This window comes from Podarcis pityusensis (genome assembly GCF_964106645.2).
Source record: "Podarcis pityusensis genome assembly, chromosome: 17".
In the NCBI taxonomy this organism is placed as follows: domain Eukaryota; kingdom Metazoa; phylum Chordata; class Lepidosauria; order Squamata; family Lacertidae; genus Podarcis; species Podarcis pityusensis.
The window spans coordinates 11,295,517-11,310,743 of record NC_138042.1 but is presented as its reverse complement, the minus strand read 5'-3'; the positions used below and the strand labels follow the sequence as shown (position 1 = coordinate 11,310,743).

Here is a 15,227-nt window from a genome sequence, read left to right as displayed (position 1 = left end):
CCAAGCTTGTGGTCTCCTTGGGGAAGAAGGAAACTTTAGAAAGGTTTTTCCCCCCCAATGGGGACATTTTGGAAATCACTGTAGAGAGCATATTTTAAAGGTCCAATAACCTGTATTTCCATGCTTTATTTTGCTGCGTATTTTGTGATCTCGACTGGAGTTCTCTCACCAAAGAGTACTTGCCCCAAGCCTGGATCTCAGAATCCAGGAATTTTCCTTTTTATATAGTGCTATGAATCTGGGGTGTACACATAAAAGTTTTCTTTCTCTTAGGCCAACAGACAAGAAAACAGTACCACTTATGTGATTAGAATACCATTTATGAATATTTATCTGATCCAAATGATTCAAGTTTTCTTTCCAAATGGAGTGGTTCACAATGGTGGTTGATATTTGCAATGCAGGAGGCAGATTCCAGGACGATTCCTCCATCCCCATCCTCATGCAGACATCTTTCCCATGTTATTTTTGGCTTTCTGCATGGAATTGCAAAAGACAAGAGATCCCGTTATCACAGCAAGAGGTGGGGACCTTGGCCCATGGAGAAAACCCACAAAGGTTGCAGATGTTTTCTTCTGGTTCCTGCTTCTGGTCATTTAACAAAAGCCTGATCTGCCAATGTTTTCAAATGATAATGTTCCTGCTCTCCAGGCCATAGGTGATAACCGCCCTGAGACCTCTGGGTAGAGGGTGGTATATAAAATCAATTAATAATAATGATATCAGCAAATCAGCAAGAAAGTGTCAATGTCGGAATCAGTTGGATGCTGGAGTGGTCTGTGCCGACTTCCATTCCCCTGTGGAAGCACAAAGAAGCATGCTGAGAGGTGATGATGGGCAGAGCCAGTGCTTTTTTTCTGGAGGGACACAGGGGTACGCATACCCCTAAACATTTTGTCAAACTAACGGGACAAGCAACTAAACATTTTAAGGAAGCACCAGGGCTCTGGCCGAATGCTGGAGTCTTCCTGCCTCCCTCAGAAACCCAGGTGGTGTTTGGGAAGGTGGCAGGAGGGCTCTTGGACCTACCAGAGCATCATAACGCCTCCCTCCCTAAGCTGGGCAGAGGTTTCCTGGGCTTTGGGAAGGAGGCGCCAGGGGAACATTTAGGGGACCAATCTTGTTCCCCTAATCCACTGCCAAGATCATTTCATATGAAGCAAACACCCTTTCTTGGACGCTCGCCAGGGTGGGGTGGCTGGTTTAGCTCCCTGGCAGAGAACACGGTCTGCATATACAAGGTCCCAGGTCTAAACCAGCTAAAATTATCAGTGTTCATGGAGACTTCTGCCTGAGGCCTGGGGCTACCTTTGAAGGTGACCCGGAAATTACAACTAATCCAGAATGCGGCAGCTAGACTGATGACTGGGAGTGGCTGCCGAGACCATATAACACCGGTCCTGAAATACCTACATTGGATCCCAGTACGTTTCCGAGCACAATTCAAAGTGTTGGTGCTGACCTTTAAAGCCCTAAATGGCCTCGGCCCAGTATTCCTGAAGGAGACGTCTCCACCCCCATCGTTCAGCCCAGACACTGAGGCCCAGCTCTGAGGGCCTTCTGGTGGTTCCCTAACTGCGAGAAGTGAAGTTACAGGGAACCAGGCAGAGGGCCTTCTCGGTAGTGGCGCCTGCCCTGTGGAACGTCCTCCCACCAGATGTCAAAGCGATAAACAACTATCTAACTTTTAGAAGACATCTGAAGGCAGCCCTGTTTAGGAAACTTTTTAATGTCTGATGTTTTATCATGTTTTTAATATTCTGTTGGGAGCTGCCCAGAGTGGCTAGGGAGACCTGGCCAGACGGGCGGGGTATAAGTACTATTATTATTATTATTATTATTATTATTATTATTATTACACATCTTGTATTTCAAGGATATTTAAAGCACGCTAAAGAATCATGGGAACTGAGGTTTGTTCAGAGTGCGTGGAGTTGTAGCTCTGAGAGGAGACCACAATTCCCAGGATCCTTTGGGGTCGGTTACGCATCTGGGATCTCCCCAAGGGAGGGGTATCGCCTTTCAGTTGTGACCTGAAACCCTTTTAAATGTGCTTTAAGGTATGGTGTCCTGTATATGACCCTGCAGAGCTGGAGTCAAATCAGAGTAGGGTGCTTCTTCCTTGGGGACTCACAGCACAACCTTAGATGTGTCTACTCATGAGTAAACACCACTGAATTCAATAAAGCTTATGACCTCCGAGGTAAGTGTGCAGAGGACTAATTATCTTACCTTTTCCATATCTTCTTATATACAGAGATCTGTGGATGAAAAGAAATGCGGTTAATGAGTGAGCAAAATGTGGGATTGGGTCCAGGGCACAGAACAAGATCAGGATTATTATTATTTTGTTCCATAGCCAACAATAGACTGGCTGTCAGATATCAGTAGGGTTTTCTCTTTTTTAAAGTCTCCATAATGCTTATCTACATTTGGGGAAAACCTTCTCTTGATAAAACCTCAAGGGCCGCTTTTCTCCACATGAACCAACCTGGATTGTGCAATCATCATGTGAGGCCTTTCTTCATGTGCTTCTTCCACAAAAGGTCTGGAAGGTGGCAACACAAGAACGGACCTTTTCTACAGTGGCTTCCCATTTTGCGGGCATTCTCCCCAGGGAGAATCGCCTGGAACCACCGTTATATCTTTTTTTTTTTTTTTAAATGATATTTATTGAAAAAAATTTAGAATTACAAAAGAGAACAAAACAGAAAAAGAGAAGGAAAAAACAAAGAAAAAACAAACCACATCAAACAATACAAATTCAAAAAACAAAAATACACCACAAACACTCAAAAACAAATCCATCATTCTCAAATCCTCAACTGTCATTACCTTCTTTCTTTGACCTCCTCCTCCTCCCTTTTTTTGTATCCTAGTTGTTTATTGTCGCAGCAAATCCTTTCCATATTTCATAATATTCTGTCATTACATTACCTTAATCTATTTTAATCTTATCTTACTATAAAGAACCTTAAAGCTTAAAACTTAAATCTTATTTTTAGCAACTTCTCATAACCATAATATTCTTATATAATTCTTTAAACATTTTTGCTAAAGCCAAATAATTTCATTCCAACATTTTTCTAACATTCATCAATTTTATAAAACAATCCTAGTAGTAAAAAAAAGAAATAAAAACAATCCAATCTTCATCCAGCGTCCCTTCCTCCTGGTCCCGGGTTTTGTCAGTCCTTATTATCCCATCGATCTAGCGCATTAACCTGGTAACCTTGTATCCGAGGCCCTTAAGTCCCTTCCATGTCCCTTCCGCGGCTCTTCTTCATATTTATAGCTGTATTTTCCTTTGTCCCCTGCTCCTTTCACTCGTGGGAACTCCAGCTTAACAATGTTTTTGACCCTTCTCGACAAATCAGCCCCTTTTCCATAGTCCACACTAAACTCCATGTGGTATTTAAGAACATGTTTCAAAATCCCTCCAAAATTAGGAGCCCCCACAATCCCAGACATCTCATGGCCCATTGCCAGACTTGAAAAGTCCAAACATCCCTGCATAGGGGGGTCTATCCAACCCCCCATTTCCAAACCAAACCAAACTTTATCTTTCCCAGTCTGGCTTTTTCCAAGTTCCTTTGTCAAATCCAAAAGCTCATGTTCCTGCTGGGCCACAGCTCCCTCCATCTCTGGTGCCCAAGATTCAGCAACATCCTCTTCCCTCATCTGTTCTGTCAGGGCACACTCCTGATTTAATTCCTGGGTGGGCTCCATATAATTTCCCACTGCCTGTTCAAAATTTCTGATCGAATCAGTCATCAAATCCGTCTTCTCATGTAGCTGTTCCAGTAGGGCATTTGTTTTACAGAAAGCACGCAACAGAGCTTCTGAATACATTGTCCTGCAAGGTCAGAAGTCTATTCCCACGATTGTAATCTGTAACAGCTGCAAGCTCCCCGGAGTTGGTTACAGTTTCACAGTCTCCCTCTAGGGGGAAAACTTCTATTTGTTCTTTCTTTTAAAGACAAGTCTAACAACAAAGTTTCCTTTTCCAGATATTTTGTCAATATTTGTTCCTTTAAAATGCGAAGGGGAACAATGGAATCAATGTTTCTCTTCTTATAGCTATCTGTCAAAAACGTTTGTCTCTGATCAATGAGCTTCAAAGAACATCAGTCCTGACACCCCGCTCCAGGATCAGGACGGTGGAAAGTTACTTTACTTTACACTCACTTCTGCAGGTTTAAACAGTCCGAAAAAATCCCCCCTCTTCTCCTGCTTCCGAAGGGGGTTCAACAATTTTAAATGATGAAAGTTAATCTTTTACAAGCGATTTTCTGAGCTCTAGTTTGCCATGTCTTTGCTTTAATCTATCTACAAAGAAACGGAAGGCTGACTTCCTGTTTAGACCTTCCCGTTTCAGTGCCAAATTGAGGTAAACTTTTAAGTCCAATTTTCCTTTCTGCTCGCAAGTCCTTATTTAAAGTCTAATTGTCCGAAATTTAAGTACTCACGGGTGATTATTTTAGAAGCCAAATTGTCCCAGGAAAAATGCAGCGCTCTCCGGCAACGGCTGTGCGGCTTCGCTCCACGGAAGAAGCAGTTGACTCTCAGCACCGCGCCACTTCCCCCTCTTCGCTCCGGAGCCCGTTAGTGGGTTCTTTTGCGGGTTGGGGGGGCGCTAAAGGTGCCCGCCGAGTCCCATGGTCACAGGCTTCATCCGATTGTGATTTTTAAAAGGGTCCCCGCTTCGCCGTAGCGGAAAAGACCCGTTTCGCGTGGAGCTAGTCCCTCCAGATCAGAGGGAGTCCACCATTGCCGATGGCGCCACTCCGTTATAGCTATTTAGGCACTGGGCAAAAACATTCCCCTTCAGCCAGGCCTTGGGCTGATGAACAGTCTATGTCCTTTTACATGTGTTTGTGGGAGGGATGGCTTATGGCAGGGGTCAGCAAGGTTTATCTTGCCTGGGCTGGATCGGTCCCATGGAGATCTATCTGTGGGTTGGATTCTGCATGCACGTGAGCGGGCACATCCATGATTTTCAGCGTCTGCATCTGTGCAGATGTGATTTCCGGCATCTGCGCATGCGCAGACGCAATTTACAGCACCGTGGAAGTGAGTCCCTGCGCTGCGCCGGTTTAGCGAGTGGGCAGCTTGGTTCAGGGGTGGGTCGTGGGCCGGTCAAACAACCTCCACAGGCTGCTTCTGGCCCATGGGCCTTAGGTTTCTGACCCCTGACTTATGGGTTTGTTTTGTTATTGTTCTCCTTTTTATTATGTATTTTTATGTTTTTATATTGTATTTTTATACAGTGGTACCTTGGGTTAAGAACTTAATTCGTTCTGGAGGTCCATTTTAACCTGAGACTGTTCTTGACCTGAAGCACCACTTTAGCTAATGCGGCCTCCCGCTGCTGCCGTGTGATTTCTGTTCTCATCCTGAAGCAAAGTTCTTAACCCGAGGTACTATTTCTGGGTTAGCGGAGTCTGTAACCTGAAGTTTCTATAACCTTAGGTACCACTGTACTGCGAACTGTCCCGAGATCTTCAAATTTAATTAATCATAATAATGTAAGAAAGTACTTCCTGATGTTTAGTTGGAACCCCCTGTCTTGTAATTGAAATCCACTGGTTCAGAAGCTAGCCTCCAGAGCAGGAGAAAACAAGCTAGCTCCATCTTCCATGTGACAGCCCAGGAGACATTTGAAGAGGACTATCCCATCCTCTCTCGATCTCCTCTGCTCCAGGCTAAACACCACCCAACTCCCTCATATCCAGATTCTAATAATACCTAGTGATCTCTAGAGTCCAAGCGGCTAGCATCATCATCACCATACCTTCAAACCAGGGCGGAGAAAATCTTAAGCATTAATTGCCCTTACCATTTTCGGATACATAGGTGATTGCATCTGGATCGAATTGCATATCTTTGGCCAAAGTTTTAAATTTTTCTTTCACTTCATCTGACACAGTCTTTTCCCTGCCTTAAGACACAAACAAGGAGTTGGCATTGAGAATCAGCATCATAGTGCAGGAGGATAGATCATAGAATGGTACAGTTGGGGTCATCTAGTCCCCTGCAATGCAGGAATCTCAGATAAAGGCTCCATGACAGATGGCCATCCAACCTCTGCTTAAAAACTTCTAAGGAAGGAGAGTCCACAACCTCCTGAGGGAGTCTGTTCCACTGCCGAACAGCTCTCACTGTCAGAAAATACCGTATTTTTCGCTCTATAAGACGCACCAGACCACAAGATGCACCTAGTTTTTGGAGGAGGAAAACAAGAAAAAAAATATTCTGAATCTCAGAAGCCAGAACAGCAAGAGGGATCGCTGCGCAGTGAAAGCAGCAATCTCTCTTGCTGTTCTGGCTTCTGGGATAGCTGCGCAGCCTGCATTCGCTCCATAAGACGCACACACATTTCCCCTTACTTTTTAGGAGGGAAAAAGTGAGTCTTATAGAGCGAAAAATACGGTTAAACAGCTCTCACTGTCAGAAAATACTTCCGGATGTTTAGTCCGAATCTCCTTCCTTGTAACTTGAATCCATTGGATTGAGTCCTACCCTCCGGAGGAGAAAACAAGCTTGCTCCCTCTTCCATGTGACAGTCCTTTCGATATTTGAATATGACTATCATATATTCTCTCAGTCTCTTTTCCAAGCAAAAATAAACACTCCCTCAACCATTCCTCGTAAGGCTTGGTTTTCAAACCCTTGATCACCTTGGTTGCCCTCCTCTGCACACATTCCAGCTTGTCAATATCCTCCTTAAATTGTGGCACCCAGAACTGGACGCTGTATTCCAGGTGTGGTTGGACCAAGGCAGAATAGAGTGGTCCTGTGACTTCTATGCATCTGGACACAATACTTCTGCTGATGCAGCTGAGATTTGCATTAGATCTTTTTTGCTGCTGCATTACGCTGTTAAGTATCTTAACAAATACCTCTTGCCTGACTCCTTCCCTTCCCCCTTTTTTAAAGAACAGCTTCAGAAGGAGGAGGTTTGAAATGAAAAACCAGAAGCCTGGGCAGTGTTCCTTCTCCATTCTGAATTGTCCCATCCTGATGCAACCTTCAGGGGTTTGTGAGGCACATTTGCACAGAGCATGCTAACCAGCACTTTAAGCTACTCTGCCTCGCAGGGTTGTCCTGGGGACGAAAATTTGAATTGCCAGTAAAGGTAAAGGGACCCCTGACCATTAGGTCCAGTCACAGACGACTCTGGGGTTGCGGCGCTCCTCTCGTTTTAATGGCCTAAGGAGCCGGCGTACAGCTTCTGGGTCAAGTGGCCAGTATGGCGAACCAGAGCAGCGCACAGAAATGCTGTTTACCTTCCCGCTGGAGCGGTACCTATTTATCTACTTGTGCTGCATGCTTTTGAACTGCTAGGTTGGCAGGAGCTGGGACTGAGCAACAGGAGCTCAGCCTGTCGCGGGGATTCGAACCACTGACCTTCTGATCGGCAAGTCGTAGGCTCTGTGGTTTAAATTGCCAGTAGATGGTGGCAAATTTGTTGTTGACATTTTATCAAGATGCTCAAAGCATTCTGACAAATCTAGTGGCGGGGGTGGGGAGTGGATTACTCTATTGGCAATTAGTGGTGGTATTTACATCTCCTTAGACAAACTGGGAGGAAGGGCAAAATTTTCAAAAGATGGGCACAACAGGTGTGCCCATCATAACCTACGGCACCCAAACAAGCTCCCACAGGCCAGTCTCCAGACATACCAAAGAGCTGTAGCATGCCTGAACGCACTGTTCTGAAGAGGATGGTATGGTAAATCTCATAATCTGTATCCACGATGTGTACTGTTGTCCACCCATCTATTGAAAAAGAGCCGCAAAAGATCCATTAACAGGCATGGGAGTCACTTCCACAGATGCAAAAGAAAGGTGTGGGGGGGGGGGGTTAGAGAAAGCACTTTTTCACTCAGCCCATAGTTAAACTATGGAACTCACTGCCCCAAGAGAGATCTGTGGAGGAGGAGAGGGCTATCAATGGCTCTGCCTCCACAGTTGGAGGAAGAAGTGCTTCTGAATACCAGTTGCAGGAAACCACAGGAGGGGAGAGTTAATTAAGGAAACATTACTGCAGTTTGGTGACAGAGGAAATACCTACATTGGCTCCCAGTACGTTTCCAAGGACAATTCAAAGTGTTGGTGCTGACCTTTAAAGCCCTAAACGGCCTCAGTCCAGTATATCTGAAGGAGCATCTCCACCCCCATCGTTCAGCCCTGACACTGAGATCCAGCTCTGAGGGCCTTCTGGCGGTTCCCTCACTGCGGGAAGTGGTGTTACAGGGAACCAGGCAGAGGGCCTTCTCGGTAGTGACACCCGCCCTGTGGAACGCCCTCCCATCAGATGTCAAGGAAATAAACAACTCTCTGACTTTTACAAGGCATCTGAAGGCAGCCTTGTTTAGGGAAGTTTTTCATATTTGATGTTGGCGCTTTTTTACTATTAATATTCTGTTGGGAGCTGCCCAGAGTGGTTGGGGAAACCCGACCAGATGGGCGGGGTATACATAATTGAGAGAAGCCAAATATTCCATTCAGGCCCTTCTAGCTCTCAGGAGAAATCCATCTAACTCAATCCAGAAAGGAAGAGAAATCTGCTTCCGTTTCTGGTAGCGAACTTGGAAAGTTGCTCTCCCAGGTTCACTGGAGCTTGAGGGCAGGGGGTGGGGGGGTGGCTTGGATGGAGATTATGGAGAAATCTATTATACTTACCTACACTATCAAATTCGGCCTGCTTTACAGGGAGTAGAAGAATTGTTTTACTCAGACATTGTCCATCCCTGGGAAGAAAGGCAGGGTTGTGAAGTTGCTACCCCCCCCATTCAGCACGCCCCCCCCCCCATCTCAGCACAAGATTTCAAAGGGATTCCAGGTGCTCAGCCAGGGCCGTGTTTCCTCTGAGAATCACGCTGTATTGCCTTTAAGAAATATGGTTTAATTACACATATTTACACCTGAGTTTAGCTTGAATGAACTTTATTACGGTCACAGACCAGGATTAAAAAAGCATATAGATAAAATAGCAGTTAGGATTTTTTGACCGATAATTGTTAGGGCAAATGAGGACAAGGAAACAGGCATAAAACATCCTAATAAAATACAAGATTAAACACAGATAATGGATGGATAAAAAACTAATAATTAAAACAGATAAGAGCTAAAAACCAGCAAAGGCACACGGTTAAAACAACTGTAAGAGCATAAGAGCTAAAAGACTCGCAGATAAAACAACTATAAGAGGCTGCAGAGTAGAAGCTGCAGAGTAGAAGCCTCTTAAATAGAGTTTAGATGGAGTTAAAATGAGTTTAGATGGAGGAGTTGCAAATCTGACCACACCGTCATCTCAGGAGGAGGCTTGTTCCCCACAGTGGGGCAGCATTGGAATCCAAGGCATCCTCCCAGCCATCTCTAGGCCTCTGTCCCAGCCTGCCAAGATGGCCCTGACCTTTGCACTCCTTCCCCTTCCCAGCCCCCCCCAAAAGAACAAATTTTTCTGTGACATTATCCCCATCAGCAGCTTGGAGTTGGCCAGTCCTGGAGTTCGGGGGGGGGGGCATTGCCCAGTTTCAGAAGAAGAGGGAGCAACGGGAAGCTGCCCAATAGACATTCAGAATCTCAGCTGATGTAACTGACTTTCGGGGACCAGGGATACAGCTAAGGCTAGACCTCAGACAAAATGACCGCTCCCCACATTAACTGGGGGGGTGGCTTTTGCGTGGTTGGGCACAGTGCCCCCCCAGGACTACAGTGGTACCTCAGGTTACATACCCTTCAGGTTACATACGCTTCAGGTTACAGACTCCGCTAAACCAGAAATAGTGCTTCAGGTTAAGAACTTTGCTTCAGGATGAGAACAGAAATTGTGCGGCAGCGGCGCAACAGCAGCAGGAGGTCCCATTAGTTAAAGTGGTGCTTCAGGTTAAGAACAGTTTCAGGTTAAGAACGGACCTCCGGAATGAATTAAGTACGTAACCAGAGGTACCACTGTACTAGACCCCCGGCAAGGTAGTTGGCTTCACTGCTCCCCCCCCCCAAGCTGGATACCTGGAGGTTCCCGCCTAGCCCTGTCAATTAGCCAATTCTGGCTGGGGGGGGCACGTTGCCAAGGGAATTGCCCAGGTATAGTTAGGACCGCCCACACCCACAATAGAGGGTGTAACTTACCTGTTGGTCCTCCTGAACTTCTCCCACCCTGCCCTCCCTCAATTTATGCCTTCTTTCGCAGTTTAATCTTCTTCTTTACAGCTATGCAGGCGCTGCTGCGGTCCTAGATGGTCACCGTTGAGGGACCGGGAAGGAATTCCCCTGCATTGGCAGGTTTCGCTTTCCCCGTGGCTAAACGTCACAACTTTGTATGCCTTGGGCGGAATCCTTTAGTCTATCTTCCCTCAATTGGGGGTGGAGGCGTGAAGCGGTGACCCACCCCCCCCCTGCGCCGGAAATTCCAGGGTTGCCCGTTAAAGGAGTTATTTTGAGGGGAGGCACTGGCCATAGGCCAATGGGTTGTCAGTGCTCTCCCCTACGACACGGCAAAATGGGGGGTGGGCTCTCTGCTTGAACGGACGTTCTCCAGAGTCAGCCCAATCCCCACACACTTTGGATAACCCTGATATTCCCCAGATCCCCGGCTGGGGACTGGGAGGGATAAACGCCCAATGCCTAAGCCAAGGTCTTCCTACATCTGAGAATTTAATAAAATTGTAGCCAATTTTAATCCCATAACACGTTGTCAGGTGTCGTTATTCCTCCCGGGGGATGCCTGGGGCTTGGGGGGGGGGTCTCTGCCTGTCCAGGTAAAGTCCTGGGTATACGACCTAGCCTCCCTGCTGAAAGAGGCTGGGGTGGGTGGGCAACAGGCCCGAGCCTCAGGACCCTTCCCCTTATTCTGTGCTGCGTGAAGGGAGATCATGATCACAGCAACGGAAGCAGACTTACCATGGATAATTAATTTTGAAGACCAGTCTTCCATCCTCTTGGGGCTCCATTGAATAGCCAAAGAATGGTCTCTTTTGTTTGTTATACTGTACCATTGCAATAGGGAACCACTTACCGGTGAGCTACGAAGAAGATGTTTGTTTGTGTGTTACTGTTTTTGTGTTGTTGAGGAAGACATTTCTATATATATTGTAGGCTGGTAACTAAAGTGGCGTAGTGGTCTCAGGCTTTCCACTCTGGGCCACACATTCAGAATGAAAATTTGCTCAAGCCACATCAAGTTTGTTTTTTTTAATTGATAAGAAATACATCGCAAAACAAAAAGAAGCAACTCCTAGCAGTGCTTGATTACTAACACAGAACACAACTACTTTATAAGTACAGTAGCACCTTGGTTCTTGAACTTAATCCGTTTCTGGAGTCCGTTCGAGTTCCAAAACCGTTCGAAAACCAAGGAGAGGCTTCTGATTGGCTGCAGGAGCTTCCTGCAGTCAAGCGGAAGCCACGTCAGACGTCTGGCTTCCAAAAAACGTTCACAAACCGGAATACTTATTTCCGGGTTTGCAGCATTCAGGATCCAAAACCTATGAGTACCAAGGCGTTCGAGAACTAAGGTATGGCCATATAAAACAATGCTACATAGGAACATGACTCGTTCCCAAAATATTCTTAGAGTAGTTGGGTTTCACCCCACACTCTGCTGAGCAGGTTCCAGGCACTCACCTAGGGTTTGTGCTCCTTAGGAGAACTGAAGATGCTGTGAAAATATGATTTATTCACATATTTACTCCTTCAGTCTGCATGGAGGGAGTCCAGATCTTACAGCATGGTCATTTCAAGAGGGGCTTGTGCCCCACAGGGGTGCAGCCCTGGAGTATAAGGCATTTCTCCCAGCCAGCCTTCTCAAGATGGATTCCACTCTTTCTCCTTCTTCTTCCCAGAAAACCCTGCTAAAAACTCTCTTTCCCTGTCACCTCACACCCAGTCACCCTGGCAAACCCTCCAAACGCCCAGTCTCTGTTCACACCTCAGGGCAAGGCAGGAGGACATTGCTTTTGCATCGCCAATGACTCTCAATGGCCCTGATATGCTTCTTAACGGCCTTGGCTTGGCCAGGCCATTTTGCATAGGCTAGCTCAGGAATCTCTTTACAGCTTGTAGTTCTCCCTTCACATCCCAAATAATCAAAATCCCACCATTTATTAGTTTCTAGGGTTTGGGGGGTCCCCCCCAATCTATAACAATATAATTATAAATGAGCCTCTTACATATGTACCTTACATATGTTTACAAACTCAGTGAGAGGTGTGAGCTTGCATTTGTTTGGTAATCTCATTTTTATTAGGTGTAACATGAGACAAACAAACTCTTATCTCGTCAAGACAAAGAAGCACTTCTCTTTTCTGAACTTTCGTATTAGTCAGAGTTGAAAATGTCAGTGTTTCTTAGTAAAGAAAGTATTGATCTGATGTGTAGAGATCTTTCCTATTCTGATTAGTTGGAGAGGGTTCTAGAAGGTTCCTTCTCTTTGTGAAAGAAACCGGCAGAAGGTTTTTGTTTGGCTTATTCCTTCAGAGAAGCTGAGTACAGCTGGTTGAAACTGGTTCTGTTATCCTTTTGTCAAGATAATACTGACTATAATAGCAAGACCAGGAGGAGCCTGCGCTTCACTCGTTTTCTCTTTTCTATCTGTTTAGTACAGTATGGTGTTCTGTATGCTGTAGTGTTAAGGTTTAGACTTATTATAAGTTAGTAAGTTCTATTTTAAGTGCTGCAACTGGATTTTTTTAATGGACTGTGCCAATCCTGAATGTTCTGGATTTGTGACCGTTATGCTTATTTTCCTTCAGCACCAGTAAAGCTCTGCTGGATGAAGTACAATTGCCTCCGGTCTATTTTTTGGAAACTCTGCTACGTTTTTAAGTGTTTTCCTCCTCCGGTGCTGGTGCGACAGAAAAAATATAATTTGGAGATTTATAGAGTGGTGTGGATACTGTTTTTTGTTTTATATTCTCTCTCTCTCTCTCTCTCTCTCTCTCTCTCTCTCTCTCTCTCTCTCTCCCCCCCCACACACACACACACACTACACTGAAAAGTTTAAATGTTTCGTTATTGGTCCTTGGTTCTTCCTGCTAAACTTGCCATCCTCTCCTGCCACACCAGTGTGGCACAACACAGCCTTGGAGAACCACTGGGTTAGGGCATGGGAGAGACCAGGATTCAAATTCCTGTTCGGCCATGAAGCTCACAGTCACTGCCTCTCGGCCCAATCTACCTCATAGGGTTGTTGTGGGGATTAAATGAGGAAGGTGAGAACCAGGTACATCACCTTGCGCTCCGTGGAGAAACAGGTGGGTTATAAAGAGGGCACAGTCAGCTTGCAAAGTCTGTAATCAGGTGAACAAGGCTGTGCAAGCTCGATTATTGCTAAATTTGTCACCATCCCTAGTTATAAGTGAAGGAGAAAAATGTTGCTGTTTACCTTCTTTAGATCCAAGTCTGGCACCATCGGAATGGGTACAGGAATCTCGTACTTACGAAATGCTGCGCAGGTGCCAGCAAACACAATAATAATCAGCACAATGTTCATCCTTGCAAGGCTTTGCAGCAGTTCAGGAATGTCTGCGACTTCTGCAGAGACCTCGGTTCTTCAAGCGATGCCTGGATTTATATCCCTCTGCTTATGTCCCCAAATTTCATCTAATGCAGTACAGCCCTGCAATTAAAAGAGGTCGTGGGGTGTTTGAGAGAGAGAACCAGGTGATTTTCAGAACTAATTGTTATCCGTGGTGAGTACATTTTCTAAAAACCCGGGAACACTCTGCCCATCGATGCTTGTTCTGAAGGACTCCAAGGCCTGTGGCCTCCCCTGTTAGTTGTGGGTGGTGGTTTACGGTGAACTTCACCACCAACGGAGGCCTGGGCTATGATCAAAAGGAGCCGAGAGCCAGTTGTAACTAAAGTTAGGATAAGGTTTGTACCTCCAGACCACATTCCTCACCTGGAACATCCCTGGGGCAGGTGTTGTGGGAACAAAGGAAATTCAAGTTGTGTTGGCGTCTCCTCTTGCCTTAATCCCCCCCCCCCCCCCCGCTGCTCCTTCTCCGCTTCATGGAGTGAAAATGACAGTGCCTGAAACTATAGTGTTTTTCTAATTTTTCTATTAAAGTCAAGGCAGTTGATCTCTTACATGCAAGGCATTTAGGAAACAGTTACATGCCTGCTCAGTGGTCCTCACAGTGCACCCTGAGTCATGTGGGGAAGGGGAGCGATGTGGAATTTAGGTTAGGCACATTACCAGTGAGACCATCAATCTGGTATGAGCCAGTTAAGGAGGAACCTAATGACTTTCCAGTTGGTAGAGCATGAGACTCTTATTCTCAAATTGGCAAAAATGTATAAATTTAAATCAAATACATGTTGGAAATGTCAAGTGAAAGAAGGTTCTTTTTATCATATGTGGTGGTCTTGTAGTAAGGTTAAAGCTTACAGTGGTACCTCAGGTTAAGAACTTAATTCATTCCGGGGGTCCGTTCTTAACCTGAAACTGTTCTTAACCTGAAGCACCACTTTAGCTAATGGGGCCTCCTGCTGCCGCCGCGCCGCCAGAGCACGATTTCTGTTCTCATCCTGAAGCAAAGTTCTTAACCTGAGGTACTATTTCTGGGTTAGCGGAGTCTGTGACCTGAAGCGTATGTAACCTGAGGTACCACTTATTGGGAAATGATATACAGTCATACCTCGTGTTGCATCCGCTTCATGTTGCGTCTTTTCGTGTCCCGCGGCAACCCGGAAGTACCAGAATGGGTTGCTTCCGGGTTTCACCGCTCACACATGCACAGAAGCGCCAAATCGCGCCTCGCGCCTGCCCAGATGCGGCCCTTCAAGTTGCGGGCTTTTCATGTTACGGACGGGCCTCCAGAATGGATCCCATCCGTAACATGAGGTACAACTGTATAATGAATTGGAAAAGATGTTTAAACTAACGTTTGTAAAAAAAAAAACAAGAACCCAGAAGCTTTCCTTTTGGGAATTATAAGGACAGAACTACCTAAATTGTATAGAAATGTATTTATGTATGCTACTATACTTGTGGGTTAAACCACAGAGCCTAGGACTTGCCGATCAGAAGGTCGGCGGTTCAAATCCCCGCAACGGGGTGAGCTGCTGTTGCTTGGTCCCTGCTCCTGCCAACCTAGCAGTTCGAAAGCACGTCAAAGTGCAAGTAGATAAATAGGTACCGCTCTGGCATTTCCGTGCACTGCTCTGGTTCACCAGAAGCAGCTTAGTCAGTGTGGTGTAGTGGTTAAGAGCGG

General features: G+C 45.8%; 1 protein-coding gene across 1 annotated transcript; it reads right to left on the bottom strand.

The window, feature by feature from the left end:
* Positions 1 to 299: 299 nt before the first annotated feature.
* LOC308466779 (prostaglandin-H2 D-isomerase-like) lies at positions 300 to 13,655 on the bottom strand. The gene is made up of 7 exons (XM_080987974.1): positions 13,394 to 13,655; positions 10,912 to 11,033; positions 8,689 to 8,756; positions 7,687 to 7,782; positions 5,840 to 5,941; positions 2,233 to 2,261; positions 300 to 476 (listed from the first exon to the last, which is right to left on the bottom strand). Exons 1-6 carry the CDS (start codon positions 13,499 to 13,501, stop codon positions 2,248 to 2,250), a joined length of 510 nt encoding a protein of 169 aa, XP_080844100.1. The 5' UTR covers positions 13,502 to 13,655; the 3' UTR covers positions 300 to 476; positions 2,233 to 2,247.
* Positions 13,656 to 15,227: the final 1,572 nt, after the last annotated feature.